This window comes from Nylanderia fulva, unplaced genomic scaffold (assembly GCF_048542155.1).
Source record: "Nylanderia fulva isolate GAGA-0341 unplaced genomic scaffold, ASM4854215v1 Scaffold2, whole genome shotgun sequence".
NCBI classification, from domain to species: Eukaryota; Metazoa; Arthropoda; class Insecta; order Hymenoptera; family Formicidae; genus Nylanderia; species Nylanderia fulva.
The window spans coordinates 4111710-4131990 of record NW_028190263.1 but is presented as its reverse complement, the minus strand read 5'-3'; the positions used below and the strand labels follow the sequence as shown (position 1 = coordinate 4131990).

The 20281-nt window shown below is 43.6% G+C and overlaps 1 protein-coding gene across 1 annotated transcript in view; it reads left to right on the top strand.

The window, feature by feature from the left end:
* The window catches only part of LOC114942964 (Meis homeobox homothorax), a 53267-nt gene extending 35560 nt beyond the window's left edge, over positions 1-17707 (top strand). The window contains exons 5-6 of the mRNA XM_029318478.2: positions 8451-8501; positions 15118-17707. Of these exons, the coding sequence (XP_029174311.2) occupies positions 8451-8501; positions 15118-15747 (681 nt within the window). The 3' untranslated portion in view covers positions 15748-17707. The remainder of the gene's footprint in view (positions 1-8450; positions 8502-15117) is intronic.
* The last annotated feature ends 2574 nt before the right edge of the window (positions 17708-20281 follow it).

The window sequence follows — 20281 nt, the reverse complement described above, 5'->3', positions numbered from 1 at the left end:
TTCAAAAAAAATATACAATATATTTCATTTTTTTGGATTCGGAATTTTCTCTTAGAATTTACCCTGAAAATCATAACAATGAATATTTATATGTACATAGTAAAATTAATCTCTTAAACATTTTGTATCTTATTATGGTAGATATTAATATTTTTTATTGTGATAAATAGTAAATATTAATTAGAGACACACTTATATAATTCTTCCATTACCACATTATCTCACAATTACCATGATGTTCAAGGTAAATTTAAAAAAAATCTTTGTGTAGATATTAGTATTGATGGATATTATTAATCTCGTCATAATCGCGAGGATAAAAATTCGAAGATATGAAGCACGTGCTCGATCGTTCGAACGATGAGACGGGCGTCGATTATCGGTCGTTCGGATACATTAAATATTTAAGCAAGCCGCGGTGCATACGTCATCTCGTCGCGGTCGCGCCGAGATGGGATCGCGCGTCGTCTAATAAATTCGGTATGTCGAAAGCGTGGCTACGAATTAATTAGTCGCGCGCGAGCGAGCGCGCGGAATGACGCGGAATCGCGAAAATAAAGTGCGGCCGTAAAAAAAAAAAAAACCGTGAGGCGTCTCGTGGCTTTTATATCAACATCATCATCAGGTCATCGCCGTATCGATATTGTATATTCGAACTGATTAAACTCCCGGCCGATATCTGTGCATTGAATATACTTGATAAGAGCGGGCAAACGTACCCGGGGACTCCACTAGGTGCACGTGCCCGAATATAATAAGAAACCGAAACACAGCCTTTAAACAGCGTCTCGCCGTTATTCGCGCGCGTTCGTTCGCTCGCAACAGGAATTTGCGCGCTCGTTAAGGCTTTACCGATCGTAAAGGCCGGAAATGTTTTATTTATACGGCGTATATTCCGTGTGTGGTAGAGAAATTGATTTTATAATTCCCATGGCGGGCGGTAATTAGCGGCGGCGACGTCGACGGTGCGTAACACCGGGCAAAAACGACACATTATTGTGTTCGTCGAATATCGCGTCGAATGGTTTTCTCGAGCGCATATATATATATATATATATATATATATATATATATATACAACGTTTGTGTATGTTTCGTGCGGTGATTATTCGACAAGAAAATGAGAGACATGCGAGACTAACGAAGCGCGAATCCGATTCGCGCGGGCGACAATCAAGAGCGCATAAAATAATTTCGAGATGCTTTTAGAGCGGCCGAGAGGATGTTGTCCCACGATGTATGCGTGCGTGTCTCCGGGTTCTTTTACTCACGGATTTATCGTCGTCTCTCCTGTGTAGAGAAACGACGACGAAAAAGAGCAAACCGAGTCCGCGTGCTCGCGTCTTCTTCCGAGTTCGTTGTACCGCTCGTTAAGACATTAATGTTGCTGAAAATATTCGTAAACATGCAGGTGCAGTTAAAACGAACGTCTCCTTTGTATACATGCGAAACCTTCGTGTGTGCGCGTCCTCACTTTACGGCACATCGATGAGAAGCATCGATTTTCAATGGTTGCTTCTAACTATCACGATATATACATATGCTGTTGAGTTAAACGTAAAATTATTACGATTATCGCGTCGGGGTGTTTTTTATTACGTGCGAAGAAAAAATAGAAGCCGGAGAATTTTTTTTCCCCCCGAAATATTATATTTGCCGCGAGATGTTTTCGGCCCTTTGCGTTCGATTTTCTCGTCTCGCAACTGTTGAAGAAGGAACAGCCGGAGTCAGCGGCCGAGGAATCACGCGACGGCCTCTCTTCGTTTTTCTTCGTTTCCTCCGTTTATCCGGGCGCCCGTAGTGCACGGAAAAAAAATTAGCCACCATAGCTAAATTTTAGCTGTCCATATATTACACATGAAATTTAGTTATCATGCTTAAATTTTAGCTATGACAACTAATATTTTTTAGCTATAACATTCTCCGTTAAACTATGGCTAAAAAATATTAGTTACCATAGTTAAAATTTAGGCACGATAACTAAATTTCAGGTTGTAATATATGGACAGCTAAAATTTAGCTATGGTAGCTAATTCTTTTTTTCCGTGCGGATCCTCCTCGGCTGCTTTCGTGGTTTCTTCTTTGCCACACGCGCCCTTATACATATATACACCGCGGGCCTTCTTTCTATACGGGACTTTCGGTTGGGTTATATTACGGCTAGACCTCTCTCCTTCTATCTCTTTCTTTCTCTCTTCCTCCCTTCGGAACCCCGTGACTTTGCGCCGAGTCGCCGGGACTATAAATCTTCGGCTATTAAGACGGTAGTCCGCCGTTTTGATGGCCCGTGCCAGGACGCACTATCATCTTAATACCGCGTTACGTGCACGTGCGGGATACCCGGAGTTCTTGCGCTCTACATAAACGTCCTGCGGAGTCGTCCTGATTGCCTGTCAGAGCTATTACTATTGATATTTTAAATGCAGGCATTGCTCTTTCGTTTCTCTCGATCGCTATAGCTGAAAGAATTCACACAAAAGTGATATCTGTCATGTCGCTTAATTATTTTATTTAATCTATAATCTGTATCTTTGTACCACGAGCAAGGAACACGTTGAGATATCTTCTGTGAGAAGAAAACTCGTGCAAGAATATTATTTTGTAACAAATATCATCTCGTTTTCTTTATATCTTTCTAAATCCACCTAAAAGATCTCGAGAGCGTAACTTAATCCAGGAATTTTCTTGCGCAAATGAAATTTATTCTTACGAGCGTGCGTTTGTTTAACATAATGCTGGCAATATCGAGAGAACAATGCACGGCCAACTAGCGGAACACAAGTAGGAGCGGCGTGTTTGCCGTTGACAAGTATCACACGATTTAACAATGTTTAAATATTGTCCCTTCGAGTGTCTTCGTTCTAAGCGCGCGGCCAGGTCGTAGATAAACCATCCCTTGCTTGCATAGCGCTCTCGACTACCGCGTATCGCCGGTTGTTCACCTTCCCGCTCGTGTACACATCGAATGAGAGAAGGTGACGTCCCCGCGTGAACCGAAATATGGATTTTCGTAATCGATCCTCTTCCAATGTCACAACACGTATGCCCGCTTTCTTCAGGGTGTCTAGCGGTCAGGGAAATCTGGAAAACCGGGCATTGTCAGGGAATTTTATAAATCTGGAATTGTCAGGGGAAAAAATCAGGAAATTTTACTATTCACCTGGATTTTCTCATATTATTCTACATTTGTCTCAATAATTTGAAATTTTTTATTAAATAGATATAAACTTTTTCTTGACTACCAACACGCTAATTTTCTGTGTTGTTAAAAATCGATTCATCTAACAGCGTGTTCGTTAATTTATATTTTCAGCGTCGTGTTATTATATTTCAATGTGTTTGATAGAGACAAAACTAACAAATTTGATATAATATAAATAAAAATGGTGATTATTTAAATAGTTTATAGTGACATGATTTGTGATTTGTTTCGATTATCATACATAATGCAGATTGTATAATTGATTTAAATTTTTGTTTTAACTTCCGAACGTTTTCATTATTGACAAAATATCTCAAGAATTTCATGCTGTAACATTTAATTGATTTATCATATAGATATATGCAAATTATATATTTGGAAAAAATAATACTAAAAAGTCAGGGAATTTTTTTCATTGAATCTGCTGGATATCATCCTGTTCTTTCCTCGTCTAGAATCTAGATTATCGGATCTTTTGATGTTGTTTGAGCTCTCGCACTTTCTTTCTCTTTCTCTTTTTTGTTTCGTAAAATGTATTGTATATCGATTTGAGAAAAAAAGTCGCGCACGTGACAGATCTATCTCGACAAATCTATCTGAATGCATAAGTCACATACGGATTGCTACGTGGATGTCGAATGCAATCCTGTCACGTCGGCGGATTGAAAATTAATTGCCACGGGTCGACATCGCCCCGGCTGATAATGCTCGTCAACGCGATTTTATATTTTCCCTACAAGTTTAACGGTCGAGCACGGTGCGATAATGAAGCAATCGGGACGTCGCGCGAGCGGTAATCTGACATGGCAATTATAATCGGCACGAAACTCTTATTCGACGACGTCGAAAAGAGAGAGAAAGAGACAGTCGCCTGGGTAATATCTGGGGAAGAGAACGCGCTCGCCTCGTAAATCACTGGACATCGATAAGAGTTGTCGCGGCGTCCGCGCGACGTCCCTCGTTAATAATTGATACAATTAACGGTCATTCATTAGAGCCATTCGCGTATATATACAGGCTCAGAATATGCGGCACTCTCGTATCCGCGTGACGCAATTTACGTCTGACCGATCTCTGTTTTCGCTCGATATTATATACTGCGCACGTGTCTCGTACTACGACGCGCTTATCATTCGATTTCTCGCCCATCCTTCTGTCATCCGCGAACCGATTTAATTTACCGTTTATATCGACGGAGTTACTTCCTCGCTCGCGCACTTGAAAGTTTATTGCTCATCTCTCTTTGAGATGCCGATTGAAAATCTCCGGGCAATTAGCTATCAGTGATAAATATTATATATCACGATCTCTTGCTGCTTCGCAGCATGTCGTTTATGCACTTGACCTGAGAGACACCTGCGGTTCTATTACTCTGGGGCACGGCAATCTCGCGGAATTTTTATCAACATCCTCATAAGATTATTAGGGCTATATGAGAAACCTCGTTTTTCCGGGGAATCGGCGTGAGCGAAGAGATCGTGCTTCATTTCTCTCGTAATAAGAAGATAATTAATTTGATACGCCTCATGGAATGTCGGGCCTTTGGTTTTTTCTATCTTTTCCACATTCGATTGTTGTCGCGAATTTTCTGTCCGGCACCTGCGGCTCTACCGCGAACAAAAGAGAGGGGCATCAATATTAGATGCGACGGGTTTGTTAATTAATTATAGGTATTTCAAATCGATAACGATGTTCCTCGCGGCTTATGCATATGCATCGCGCGGCTTTATGAATTCTTTCTCGCGTGAACAAGTACCCGGTCGTCGCGCACAGTCGAGCATTCACTCTTGTTTTTTCCTTCTTTCTTTCTCTCTCTCGCTTTATCCGATGATCTCTTCACCTTTTTCGCGATCTCACTTTCGCTCGTCGCCCCGTCATCCTTTTTCCGTCGCCGCGCGCGTATGCGGACTAATTAATACGAGCCCATCTGTCCGGCGCAAGGTCCACCTATGCGGGTACCGACCTGACCGCCGCGATATAACGATCCCGTCAAGGCCGAATCACACAACTTCACCGTACAATCTTGTTGAAAGTGTTGAAAACTACCGGTATATTGCCGGGCGCCGAGATTTATGCTCGGCGGGACCGAGATCGAATTTAATTCCCTCAAAAATCGTCGCAATCAATTATAAGATGCTAATCGCGGTGCTTTTAAACGAACAGCATATCAACAGAACTCATTGACCTGCTCTACACGGGCGAATTTTTTATTTATTATTCCTTTAACCTTGATACTCATTTTAATCGCAAAATTTACATCTATATTACAGTTATGCGCATATGTTCGAATTATTAAAAGAGAAGAACGAATTGTTTGATATATGGATGCGCGTGTAATGGATTCGAGCGGCAAAAGTGGGGCAGTGATGCACGCCTGCATTTACGTCATTGACAGCATCCAATTAATTTCGTTGATTTAAAGAGTTGCGTACATTAATCGAGAACTTGGGCAACAAGTACATGTATTTTTTTCTCATCGTTTGCTAAAAATTTGGAATTATTTATTACTATTAATTGGACATTATTATTATTATTATCATCTGGAAGACGCGTGATGATGAAGAGATTTTTCTAGATCAAGTTTCAAGTTATTTAGGACGCGAACGGGGTGGTCTTGGGTATTCGCAAAACATATATTCGCGAGTGCAGCCGCCAGACTTTCGGAGCTCAGCATCCGCGAGGCGCGAATCCCTGCACTCATTTACGTTCGTACGTGCGTATCTCGCGCATACATCACGCATTCGTTGATGCAGCATGCATCACGCGTCACGGTGCAGTGGCGCTCGAGTGGAAGAAGCGAAGGGAGAGGAAGAGGAGACAGAGAGAAGAAGCGCGCGTATATACGCGACGATGACGAAGGGAACGAAGAAAAGAGAGTGAAAGGGGAGGCTTCAAGTGGGGGCACCCTTCGTCGCCCGGGCGTTGCTTCCGACTGCGTCGTCCCTGTCGGCTTATAAATAACACCATCTCCCTGTTTCTTCGTGCGTTTCTCAGTTTTTCTTCTGCCTCCGCTTCTTCTTCCTCGGGTCTCCCTCCCGAGCTCGAGATACTCGACCGCCGCTCGCAAGCCTAATTAATAACACGTGATGAGCGATCGTGGCAAAACCTCCCGAGCCGAAAGATCGCGAGCGCGGCAAGAGAGCCGGCGAGAAGATGTAAGGGAGAGAGTGAGTGACGGCTTGGACTAGACGAGGGATTTCATTCGCGAATAGCTATGTCATACGGACAAATGTACTGTTGTTGAAGATCTAGATATCAAAAGGATCGCGAAGCTGTTATTTATATCTCTTGACCAAATTATATTAATTTCCTCTCGCGCAATTAAAAACATGTAAAGGTGGAGTCATACAAAATATCAACTTTTGTTTTATTTTCATCTATAAAAAAAGTGAATTACTTCTTATAACTTGTACAAATTTGTATCGGAATGCGCGATGAGATCGGTGGACCGATGAATGCTGCATCGTGGTAACTAAGTCGTTATTGGTCGGACGAGCAACAAAACCCGTCGGATATAGAGAACACATTGTGTGTAACGTCGGTTGCGAGGAGCGAGAAAGACGTCGTGGCGAATCGCGTCTTCTCGCACCATCTCGCGAGGGAGAGCACCCGGGTGTTCTGCGTTGTGTGTTCGTACTGGACCGATATCATCTTCGCTTTTTTTCTCCCGTTCTGTCTCTGCCTCTCTCTGTCGGCTCCATCCAGCCCTTCCCTCTTCTTCTTCTTCTTCTTCTTCTTTGCTGCCCGCTCGTTGATGAGTAGGGGACCCTGAAGTGTCGAAGACCCGATACATATTCCTTCGACGTCGACGCTCCGTCTTACAATGCGGACGATTGTTCTTCTGGCGATTTCGGTTCTTCGCTGTTCACCGGTAACTTCGATACTGTAAGCGAGAGACTCGGAATAATATACGATACTTTCATAATACAGCAACATACATACTCTATTTTTTTGACAGGAAGGAAGGAGATATTTTTCCTTTTTTTATCCTCGATATTAGCCATGCATCTCGACATCTCGATGGGTGGGATATATATATATATATATAAAACATAAATTTTTCAATAAGTGCATATCCCCATAATCTTCGATTTTATTTCATTCGGAACGCGAATGGCGTTTCCATCTACCGCGTACGAGCAACGAAATGCACTTCGCAGAGACCGATATCTCTCGTACGCTTGTCGCTTGTCCCGATGGTGGTTACGGGTGTTATACCTGTCCCGCTTAAGAGCGTATCCTTCCACGACGAAGAAGTGGAAGGTGATGCTGGGCAGAGACTCCGTAGAGAGAGGAGTCCGTTATCTCGGGGAGCACTCATCGCGGCCGCTTCGTTATCGGCCACGCGGAATCATAATGGACCATAATTGCATAAATATAATGTTAATTAACAATTAAGATTGCCGCTTTGCCTAATTGAATCGCCTCTTTTGCTGCCTCTCGGAGGGAGGGAGAGAGAAGGAAGGACGGGATGACATTGCCGCAACATACGATCTTCTCTTCGCGGTGAGATTGCGTCGGACGGAGGGGAAGGAAGGGGGAGGGAATCTCGGGTGGCCTTTAACGTTAATGGCGTATCGGAAAATTATACCGATGGTCCTGCGTCTTTGATATCGCGTCTCAGACAACAACTATCGCACTTCGACTTCTCGCTTATCGAACTGTATCTAAGCGCGTGGGCGTTTTTTTTTAAAACGTCATCCAGGTAAATTTCTCTCTCCGGAAGTACACTGCCGCCCGCAATTTTTGTTTCCTCGAAAACACGAGTTAAATGAAGTAGCCGGTTAGGATAGACACCTCCATGATGGTTTAACCGCGATATCAAGTACCAAGTCGTATATACCGCTCGAATTCCGCGCGAATTCCGACCGAGTTCAGATATGCAATTAGCGGAGTGCAGATGCAATAATAATGAATTCCCGTTAATAACCGTCGCGCCGTCGCGCTGCCGTTCCATCCGCGACGGCGATATTTACCGGAAGAGATAAATGTGGAAGAGCGCGTGAGAGAGGGCGTGCAAATAAAAAAGATCGAATCCGGAGAACCGTGACGGTCGATCTGTGCTGCCGGACCGCTGCTGTTGACGATGCAGCAGCGCGTGATTAAATCATGTCTGCTTCATGTTCCTTCTACTCTCCTCTGCCGTCTCCTCTTCTCCCGATCCGAACCAGCCTCCGATGCCTTTTTTTCTGTCTCCCGCGTCCGTCGAATGCATTTTTATTCAATTCTTTTTTTTCTCTCGTTTCAGATGGTTCAAGCGATTCAAGTCCTCCGGTTTCACCTCCTCGAGCTCGAAAAGGTGAGTATTCTTCACGTCTGCATTACAAGGCTTATAATGATTATTATTACCGATCCAATCTGACATGGTACATGTGCGCGATGCATTACTAAACTCCATTTCTTTTCTCTCTATCCAAGTTTATTATTTTATCTCTTTGCATCTATTCCTTTTTATATAATGAATAGATTTTTGTCTAAAATGTTTCGTGCGTATAGTCATATTTGATTTCTAATTTAAAGTAAAAAAAGAAAAATAACGCGATTCTGAAAGTACTTAAAAACTTGGCGTGAAACGTCGCAAGATGCAGTTTTCTACTTAAGACTAGTCTACGACCGACTCGGAAATTCTCGCGATCGGTCGTATTGTAAGAGATTACGGCGCTCGCTCGGCGATAAGTCGTCTTTAACACCTGAAAAACGACTGTTATGACTGCGAGGGCAATTTTCCGTAATTGCAGTGAAAGCTCGGAATTGCTTGGATCTACGGCGCATTACGCCGAGAGTACGACGCGAATTGACTCTAACGTAAGTGGAGTCATTTTGCTATCCAACGCGGTGACGGACGCGTTACCTCGTTCGCAGTCGTTTGCTCTGGAACGGTCTTGTTTCTTGTTTCTCCTCCCTCTTTTTTGTCAGTTGCAGTACACCTCTCTCTTTCTTTTCGAACGGCGAAGCGAAATGACAATACGTGCCGATACTTCACGAGGCTCGCAACCAGTATATAGTCGCCAGAATCATCGCGGCGTGGAGTTATATGGCCGCGCGCGAACGGTGAAAGTGAGACATCTGTCAAGGGAAATTCTGTCGAGATCGGTGCGTTTTTCATCGACGGCGCGAACGAGAGAGCTCGTTTCGCCGCGAAATCTTTCGCTTTTCGCTCGTTGCCATCGTGTTTCACGCGAGAACTTCTCGGGAACGCGTTTCTTTTTCATCGAGTTGCAACGTTGTCGATAAGATACGGAGGAAAGACAAGACCAGGACTCTCTCTTGCTTTCAGCGCAGGGATTTTTCGACATTCCATCTCTCTTTCTTTCTCTTTTTTCCCTTTTCGAACGACTGCGCCCGCGGGATAGGATGGAGGCGGGTCTGGTTTATCCAGGCGCTTTTTGCGGCGATATTTTATCATACAAAATAGCGGACACATCCATCGCATTTCCATCGAAATGGCAGCTGACGTGGCGGCAGCCATTGGCCGTCGCCCGCTCTCGAGACCTCTTCGTGGTCCCTCGTTGCCAGCCGTTCGGCCGGTTTGATCGCGCGCAATTTTATAGCAATTTTCCTCATTTACGGCAATTACATTATTATAATGCCACACCACCTGCGGCGGATTCAACTATCGACTCTTGGATGCGTCACTATCGGCATAGAGTATATGGCATTAGTTCCAGCACAAGATTCATATTTGTCCGTGATGAAAAAATTTATTCAGATTTCATTTTGATAATCGCGACATGAAATGAAATGCACCGTCGTATACCACGTAAAGTAAAATCACAGATGGAATACACAAATTTCACAGCAATTCTACGTGAATGCTCGCGAGGTGGCGTATCTTAAACTGGACGAGGATCATTAAACGAGCGAATAAATCACCGAAACGCGGGCTCTGTGCCTTCGCATTGGCTTATCTGCATCGAGGCAAATGAATTTACTAATTGGAGCTCGCTCCAAATTACAGCTACGTTTCTCAAGTCTATCGCGATAACGTTTATTACTCATTAGTCGTGCCTCTAAATTTGCCCTCGTTAATGGAAGCACACGATTAAAGAAATTAGCGGACGCGCTCCGCGGACGATAACGCGGACTGTTGTATTCTTCGTAAGCGCGCTGGAAACGATACTTGCCGCGAATACTCGGTTACTAGTAAACGTGTAAATCGGGCCTCGTCACGTATTCGTCGAGAATCCATCGGAGTCTAGAGACGAAACGCGGCTTGGCACGCCATCGATGGTAACGGAGATTGAAACGTTTCTGGTCCCCGGGGCCTCTTCTAGACAAGACGAGACGAGATGCGAGCGAGCGGTGCGGAATGTAGCTGGCGCGCGATGAAGAAGATTCCATAAATATCTGTGCTCGAAGTGGAGGAGAAGAAGAAAGAGAGAGAGAGAGGAGAGCGAGATGAAGAGAAGGAAAGAGCGGCATAGAGAATGAGAGAGAGAGAGAGAGAGTAAACCAATGGAGGAAGGCTCATGGTAGCCCGCGGTGTTGCGCCTCGTGCATTTAACATTTTCGAACCAATCGCGTATTAGCATAATTACGTTTTGCCGGGGCCCGGTGCGCGGAAGGAAGGTCTGGTCAGGCCCTCTTTTCCCTTCTTTCTCTCTCTCTTTCTCTCTTTTCGTCTTTGCCTTTGCGATATTTTCTGTCGGCACAGCACGGTCTCTTTTCCTCCCTTTCCATCCTTCTCTCGCTTCTCTCTTCTTCCATCGTCTCGCAGGACAAACCGCCTCGCGCGTACACCGGTTGGAGAGCGGTAAATTTCTTATGGGATATTATGGCGTACACAGTGCATACCAACGGGATTCGTACTGGTACAACACGCGGGCGACCTCCTCCTGCCCGCGGACGCGTCGTACGAAACTGGTTCTAAACCTATGCCAGCGCACGTCACGTCGTTCTCTCCTGCTAGAATATCCTTGTGTTTCGAGCACGCGTATATGTATGTACGTGCCTTACGAACTTTTGGACGATAATCTTGTGACTTGACGATTTTAGCCGATATGTTGCGAGAATCAAGTCTTACGTTTCTAAAGTAAAATATGCATTAACAGATATGGATATGTCTTCTAAATTATTATTCAAAGTGTCTAAAATTTATTTGACAAGTAAATTTTGTTCACATTTTACGAAATACGGATTAATTTCTGCACGATAACAAAAAAAAAAAATCCAGAACGGATTTTTGGTCGTAATTGATCGTTATCAATATCACGCGGTGGAAAGGGAAGGAAACGAGAGCCCGATCGTTCGCCACGCACACCCGGTATACAGATATCCTGTGCGTGCCGTAAGGGTGGTCAGGTTGCGAATCGGGCCGCAAGAGAGGGAGACCGGGACAGACACCCCGAAACCTTCATTACCTTCGGCTTCAAAGGAGCCCATTGTGCCGTAAATGGGGTTCCCCGTGTTCCTTCTTTTCTACTCTCTCGCTCGTATGTACCTTGGATCCGCTCCATTCTTCGGCGTTTGCCTTTCCGAGAGTCCGTGAAGAGACAAGGCAGGGCGGAAGGGGCGGATGTAAGATAGGGAGATGGGAAACGCTTTACCCGTTCTTTCCTTCGTTTACGTAAATTTTCGAGCAATTTCGAGGCTGAATGAAAGGAAACACGAGGTCCTCGAGTTCGTATAAATGTCGCGGCACGCAGAATATCCTCTCTCATTTCGCGATAACACCGGCAGCTAAAGAAAAAAAAAGGGAGAATCGTTTAAATGCTCTGAATCGAAAACTGGTTTTGACGTAATCGTTCTTCGTCTTTGAAACAGTATGCAAATACACAGAATAATCACGCAATGTTACAAGTAACAATTTTATTCAAACTAAAAAACCAACAAATTTTTTCAATACACATTTCCGCGAATTCGCATATATAATTTATGTATTTTAAAAAATTAAATGATTATGTAATTTAAAATATTAATATATGTATTTTTTCATATTTTCAAATTGAATAGCATCGAAAATAAGATTACTGAAATTTTGTTGGCGATCTACTAGATATTTTGACCTAGATATACATAAAATTCTGATCTTTCTTTAACTGCGTTCTTGGCAGAAAGTTCTCAAAGGCCAGCTTTAGTGAATGAAATTTAATAAAACAACTCGGCAACAATTTCTCTTTCGCGCATTAAGTTATATATAAAAAGAGATGTCTTTCTAATTTATTTAAAAATTGTTAACAGTAAAATAGAAATAATTTCATTAATATTGCAAAGCATTGTTAAATAGCACTATACATTTTGCTTAATAATATCTCACTTTTTCAAAAATATAAAGATTTTTTTCAATAGTCTGATACTCTTTACAAATAATTGCGTCTAAATGCATTGACGATTTGATGATTGTTTTATTCGCGCGATAGATAACTTAAGAAGCACAGACGAGACCGGAAGGAGACAAGATCGCTCATTGATGTCGAGTAGCTCTCCGTTCTCACTCTAGAACATCGATAGAAATCGCATTACCGCAACCGGTTAAATTTTCGATCGCGGCGTTCGCATTGAAAGTTTAATACGATCGATGATAAACCTCGTTCTGAAATTGAATCGTAATTTAACTTGCGTTGAATCTTTAAGCAGCCGCACATTCAAATCTCGGGGATTATTTTCGTACGGCATCCAATTACGGACGCGTAGCTCGAAATTTGTTTCGCTCGTCTTCGTTCGCCAGATAACGCCAGACCACTTTGTGTCGTATCGCGCGCCACGAGATATCTCCGGTTCTTTCCCTGAAAAAAAATTGGACCTAACCACGTTGTCCTCTTGCTCTTTCGATGACCGCCAAAAGTGATCTCGGAAAAGGGAGACGCGAGCGATCGAGCGTTTCGTTTTATCGTCTCTCTCTCTACGGCCTCCTTGTATCCTGTATCAGTCTCCCTCCTGAGATCATCGTTCACGGTATAGGATGACGCGAGAGATTCAATGGTAGGATAGATTGCAAAAACTCGCGTGCTCCAAAGCGATCGTATCATATTGCGCATCGTAGTTGAAGTATCCAGCAGCCATCGATCTTATCGAAAAATGTTTCTTCCGATAATTTCGAGATTATCAGCCAACGTCGGTTTCATCTATTGTTCGAATTAATATTAATTTGAAAATTTTATATTTTTTTCTCTAAATCTTTAATTTTTTTATTCTTTTATTTTTCCCCAAAAAAATTATTTACTCCCACATAAGTAATTTTGTTTACATGAAACGCGATAAAATTGGAATATTTAATATATATTTTTTTAAGATTCAGAATGTTATTTATATCAAGACAAGCTGTTGATTTGAAGCGTTAGAGGGGGACTTATAGGCCCTTTTTATTTCTTTTCTTCACTGCATTGTCCCTCGGTTCGACTCGACTCCCGGCGGATCAAATTCTAACCAGTCTGGCATTATAGCCGCTGTCCTTCGGAGTCCTTCGTCTTCTCCCACTCGCCCTCAGAAGTCCCTGTATTAAAAAAAGAGAGTCTAGTCATCTAGAGGAAGGCATTGTATTACGCGCCGCGTCGCGATAATGCATCGGAGGCAAATAGCTCCGGAAAAAAGCTCTGGTGAAAGAAGCGCGATCGAGAAGCATCAGAAGTTACCGCATTATCGGTTCCGATGAGAGGCCTTTTTTTATGAGAGGTAAACGAACGCGACGAATGTCTGTCAATCGATGCGAAATATATATCGTAGTCCTGTAGTGACTTTGCATAAAATTCATAACGATATTATTGATCGTTTCTAATAATACCGTCATTGAATCACCCTTGACGAGTTAGGCGAAAACGACTTAGCAAGCGCGCGCTATCTTATCTAATATGCAAAACGTTTGATTAGAGAACATGTATTCACTATTTATCCGCTATATCGATTACCAAATCTATTTCTCTATTTGCGTCTATCTTTGATGAATGATGCACGATCATTTACGCAACTCGTTTCTTATTATCGAGGTCTCTCGATCGGTCGACGCAAACTCGGTCTTGCTAACATCGCGAAACTTCTCGCATGCGCTTAGCTGATGATAAACACGCATATTGTCCTGTTCGTGTTCTCGATACACGTCACCATTGGACGGTGCCGCCTACGGCAAAGATGGCCGTCTTCTCTATTATATATAAATACCTAATAAGAGCGTTATAAGTGAGCGTTAGAGCGATATGGAGGTAAGCAAGGTAATGCTTGCGAGTTGTAGTAGCCTCGGGAGTGAAAGACGATAGAAGAAGAGAAGGAGAGGGTGTACGCGTTTGCGAGGGAACTGTCGTACACGGCTTCATAATACCTCGACTCGCCGCCGATGATTTACATATAACAAGATAACGATTTTTATTTGCTTTTGCTTATATAATACGTTTATTCTAAGCGGAATCAAGGAGGCGAATCAGGCGGGAAGATAGGGCCGAGGAAAGGGCGAGGGCTGGAGGATGAGTCGACGAGAGGGGGACGGAGAGAGGATCGACTATCCTATAGGCCTGTCAGGCCTCATTTGCATACATAACATTCTGGTCGACTGGACACCGGTCAGACCTCCTCTCCATCCTCCCTTTCTCTCGCTCTCTTTCTCTGTTCGTTCGTTGCATCGGTTTCTCTTCAGCTACCAGATCTCGACCATCTTCCACGGCCTCGAGATGCACGCTCTAGCCTCCTTCTCCTTCATCTTCGTATATATCGATACGCCACGTTCGAGCCTGCTGTTGATCGCGTCTCTTTCTCTCTTCTTTTCTTCATCATGCCTCTCGCGCTATGAAACCGTGAGTCGATTGGATCCATTCGAATCCGTCTATTAATCATTTCCAGCGGCATGGTTAATCAGCTGCCTTCGTTTGGAAAGTATATCTTTCGGAAAACTTATGTTCGTTCTCCGATGGAGTTAAATCTAATTGATTCCCGAATCTTACAACTAACGAACGTTTCAAATAATCTTTTTTTTTTTTTTTGTATTTCAGGTGCACGAACTCTGTGACAACTTCTGCCATCGATATATAAGCTGCCTGAAGGGCAAGATGCCGATCGATCTTGTGATCGACGACCGAGAAAGCTCGAAGCCACCCGAGCTGGGTAACGGTCTCGACGGCGGCGGACCCAGGAGCACCGCCGACAGCACCAGTCATACAGACGGAGCCAGCACGCCGGACGTCGTGAGTACCTCACCATCGTCAACGTCTTATTATCCGCACGACGCGCTCACCCCCCACCACCACCATCACCATCACCACCACCACCACCATCACCAGAATCAGAATAATAACAATAATAGTAATAATAATCACGCCGGGATCGGCAGTACCGCCACTACCACCCCCCTGCAACTGAGCAACCAAAACCAAAGCCAAAACCACCACCCTGCGCCGCAGTCGAACACCACCACTACTACTGCTATTACCCCAAGTAGCGCCGCCACAACTCCCAACTCCCTAAAGCGTACGCACCAACAGATGATGATGGCAGCCGCGGCGGCATCCGCGATGGCCACCTCGCCGCACGCAGCCGCATCCGCGCCCCCTGCGCACGCGCACGCGCACGCCGCCCTCGCCGCCTACCATAGCATTAGCTCGGCCGTTTATCCGTGCTCGTAATAGACTACGCGACTTCCGTGCCGATTTTGCGAGACCTTTTCTCCTTCTTCTCTGTGTTGTTCTTTCCGCGACATTATTACCTTTCTCTTATTTGCTTATCCTCGTAAATGTTACGTCTTCGTCTTCTTCTTCGTGGTCGCGTTCCGCTACTTTGTCTCATACGTGGATGTCAAAGTTAGTGTCGTCGAGTATTCTTGGTAGAATCGAATCCGCGATTAAGATGATAGAATGTCGCATAGAACATCGCATAGAATGTGTCGTTCCCTCAGGATCGATCGCGTTCGCTCGTGAAGGCTTCGCGATCGATCCTATTCGTCCTGTGAGGGACGAATCGATCCCCCTTTCTCTCTCTCTCTTTCTCTCTCTTTCTCTCCTCTTACAACATCGGGAACGGTCTGGGTGCTGCGGTAGTTGAATCGTGACTGACAACAGCGAGCCAGATCGAACGGCGCTCTCTGACTCACTTTCGCATAGAGGTCATACACGCGTGGGAGTCTGAACATGCGAGTCCGGGCCCGTGAGAATATGGGCCTGGTGCTCTGTAGAGAGACAGTATCTCTAGTACCTGATCGATGATGAAACGCGGGTACACGTGGGCAGTAGCTCCTGGTGCTCTGTTCTCGTCCTCGTTAATGTCTTCGTTCGACCTTTGCAAAGAAATGGGGTTTACTTGACGTTTCGTGGGATATATTAGATTGTTTACCGTACGCGAGGAAAAGATGACGCGGAGACTCGTATTGTTGGACTGGCGCTACTTGTCGGAACTCTTTATATATATTTTCCGTAAGTGTCTCGTACTGCTTTGCGAGGATTAATGCCGATCTTCTCTTCGGCACTTGACTTGGCTTTGAGTTCGTTCATTCTATCGTCTTGTTTCTTTCTTCGTCTATAAATTATATAATTATTCGAGATTGTAGATTTTATTTCATCGTCGCACTTTTTACATTTATCTTTGTTAAAACGTATCACTCGGTTAAGTTTACCTTGTACAGATTTTGTTGATATTGCGCGTACAAATGGAAAAAAAAATTAGACAGAAAATTGGATGTAGATATTTGCTTTGAAGTCGGAAGAGTTCGCGATGAAGTTGAGATGCATCTCTGGGTTCATCGTCTTCTCAGATCTTTGCCAAGTGCATTTGATTTTTTTCGGGATACTTTCACGTAGCTCTTGCGACGATTAAATTAATTCGCGCGATTATTGAATTGACGCGCGTAATTAATTCGCGCGAATTTTTGCTCGAACGTGTTATGGATCTGACGCGGATTTGATTACGTAAGGTCACGTCCCTGTGGCGCGTAGTAGAAGAAGAATGTTTCTAAATCTGTTTCGAGCCAGACAGGCAGCGGTCGTCCGTTGACATCGACCCTCACACTCTGACATCGATCCGCTTTCAAAACATATTCAGAGATATTCTCGCTCGAAACCGCCTTGGAAACCAGTCGTAATGGGCTATTATCGGTGCGAGAGCGCCGAACGAGAGCTCGCGGCTGGTTCGCAGCCTTATGCAACCAATCGTGCGTTTTGCTCTTCGTGCGGCCGGGACGCGGTCGGCCTCTTTCCATCTGCAGGCCCGGCAGTTATCGGAAATAACGAGATACGCGGTTCGCGCGCGTTCATCGGTAAACCGCTTCGAGAGCATTCGTTTCCATCTCGGAGCTTCTCTCCTCTCTCTTTCTGTCTTTCTTTTTATTATCTTGCAGCCTTCTCTCCTGTCTCTCCTTCAAGGTCTCTCGCGGCACACCACGTACGAGAGATACTTAAAAGAACGGGCATTAGCGAAAGAGGGCGCGCTCGCGACCTTTCCGCGCGACAATCGTCAGCGAAACAGTAGGTTGCCGAGTAGCCTAGAGATAGGGTGGATAGAGACACGCGTGAGAAAAATCGAGGCAGTAGTCTAACTGGTTTGAAAGCGTCTTTTTTCTTGCATCGGATACGGTGATCGAACGTGAGTTGGAGAGAGGATGGGAGGGAGGGAGGGAGGGAGGGAGGGAGGGAGGGAGGGAGGAGAGAGAGAGAGAGAAAGAAAAAGAGAGAAAGACAGAGGGAGGGCAAGAGAACAACGCACGCGGGTTACTTCGAATGTCACGCAAACGTCACGAGACCGTATCAGGTGTATAGCGACAGAGAGAAGAGACAGACGGTCAATTAACTGAATTTTATCGCGATGTAGGGAAGACCCTGGGGTGTAAAGAACCCCACGTTGCATTTAATTTAATCTTTCTCTTTTCATTTCGTTTTTTCCTCTTTTTATGTTTTTTTTTTCTTTTAATATAAATACCGCGATTATTGACCGCGATTTATTATAACGCGGGGCGCTGTACAGGGGCGAGAGAGAGCACGCCTTTGATAGTCTAACCGGCCTCGATGATGATCGATACTATCGCGCGCGGTAGGCGTGTTTACGACAGGCATTATATCGTCTACGCGGTGTCTACTTTCCTAAGGTAGCTTCTCTTTCGTGGGCGTACACGCGCGCGGGTGATGTCGCAGCGCGCGTCTTCCTACGATCGAAATACGGAGGTAGCAGCCGAGGCCATCGACGTGATCGATTAATGGATTCGCTGAGTTAGATATTAATCGTGATCTGGATATACGTAATAGGATTAAGGCTCATACGCGTCACAAAAAAAAAAAAACAAATTTTGTGTCTATTTTTAAACTGAACGATCCGAGTTAGGGAACGCATGAAAGGTATATAGAGAGCGAATGGGTACGCGAGACAGTGAATAGGATGACGTAATATGTGTGAATCGTGTTTAATAAGCACAAGATAGACTGTAGTGTTTAATTTATTTTAATTTGAGGTTACCGGGAGTTGGCAAGTATACTATTATAAAACATGTAATAATGAGACGGGACGCGAGACAGGAATTACGAGATATATATGACGAGCGAATGTGAGACCGCATTGGACTGCAGAATTTCTTGGAACGTAAAATTGCGGGTGTGCGATCGGGATCGAATTGAGCGAGAGCAGCGAAAACGCAGAGCACAAGGCATATATTCGAGATCGGTCGACGATAAATGCGAGAGCGAAGATGTAACTAAAAGTCGTGCGCAATCGAGTCAGCCAGTTATTGTCACTAGGTCTTCGGTACTCGTAACTAGGGAGTTGTGTGAGGTACTAGTCCTGATCGGCAGGGCGCGCGAGGTCCACCCCCCAATCCCCCGTACTTTAATAACCCTTGTATCTTATATGAGAGAAACAAGAAAAAAGAATAATCGAGATTCTCAACTAAAAGCGAGGAGTCGAACTCTTCTGCTGGTGCCCCGCTAGAAGGATTTTTAAGAAATTTGCCGCCTTTTGATATTGATATGATTTTATTTAGGTTCGAAATGTATATATGTATGAGTATATGTATATACAAAAACATACGAATCGCGTTACGTAATCTGAGATGTAACCAAGTGCAACTACGTTTATATGTTACATGTTTATAATATAATAATCGTATATATTAAAAACGTAATTTTTATATTATAAATATACAACGTAGTTTGTATTATAGATATATATATATATATATCACATATACATATACTATATATTCATTTCCATCAAATAAAAATATCGCGTGTGTAAAATATATCGTGTATGTCGTTAAATTCACACGAAAATGTATGTATCTATCTCACGACATATATCCGAAAGGATATGTCTTGATGCTTTACTTAGGCGGAAGTAAATCTAAGGAATCCTAAATTTTATACGGTAGATACGTAAAACAGTATATGCAGGGCACCAGATTGAAGGGGGACAACTTTAAAAATTTGAACGCCGATTGAACGCGACGGCGATCTTGTCGTCAAGTTTGCTGTCGCGACTCGGCGTGAACAGTCACAAGATAATGCAAGGGTGTACGGGGGTTGGAAGATGGACTTTGGCACCAGTCGATCGGAACCCTAGTTACGAGTGCCGAACCTAGGGTCGAGAGTATGAACCTCTCGGCTTTTGTTAGATGTTGGAAGAAAAAAATACATATGTTCCGGATAAAGTTATACAAAAAAAAATGAAATGAAAAAGAAAACAAGAATGAATGACAATAGTTACAAGACAAAATGAAAAATCGAAGCGCTTATTTTTGTTTTACGCCACGATAAGGAATTAATCTTTCAAGGGTCGATTATTTCCGCGCGATTTATTTTTAGTTTGTCTAACATCAAATTTCAAATTTATTAATCATATTTCGCTTTGAAAATTGAATTGTTCATTTTATTAAGTCGTTGAATAAAATGCTAATAATTTTTATATAATTTAAGAAATGATTTTAAATTATATGGATAAATTAGTAACAATTTTTATAATTCAAGGATTGATTCGATTTTGAAAAATGCGTTATTATTTATTTTAGCTTATGCGTTTAAATAATCGATTCGTGACGGATAATTTTATTTTCGTGAAGCTATTCGTGTGTTGTGGAAAACTCGTTGCGCATCGACATGAAAAAGAGATCAATTTCGCGATGGCGAAAGATTTTAAAACTATAAAGAACGCAGAGAGAATAACGTGAATACTTAGTGCCATAAGTTG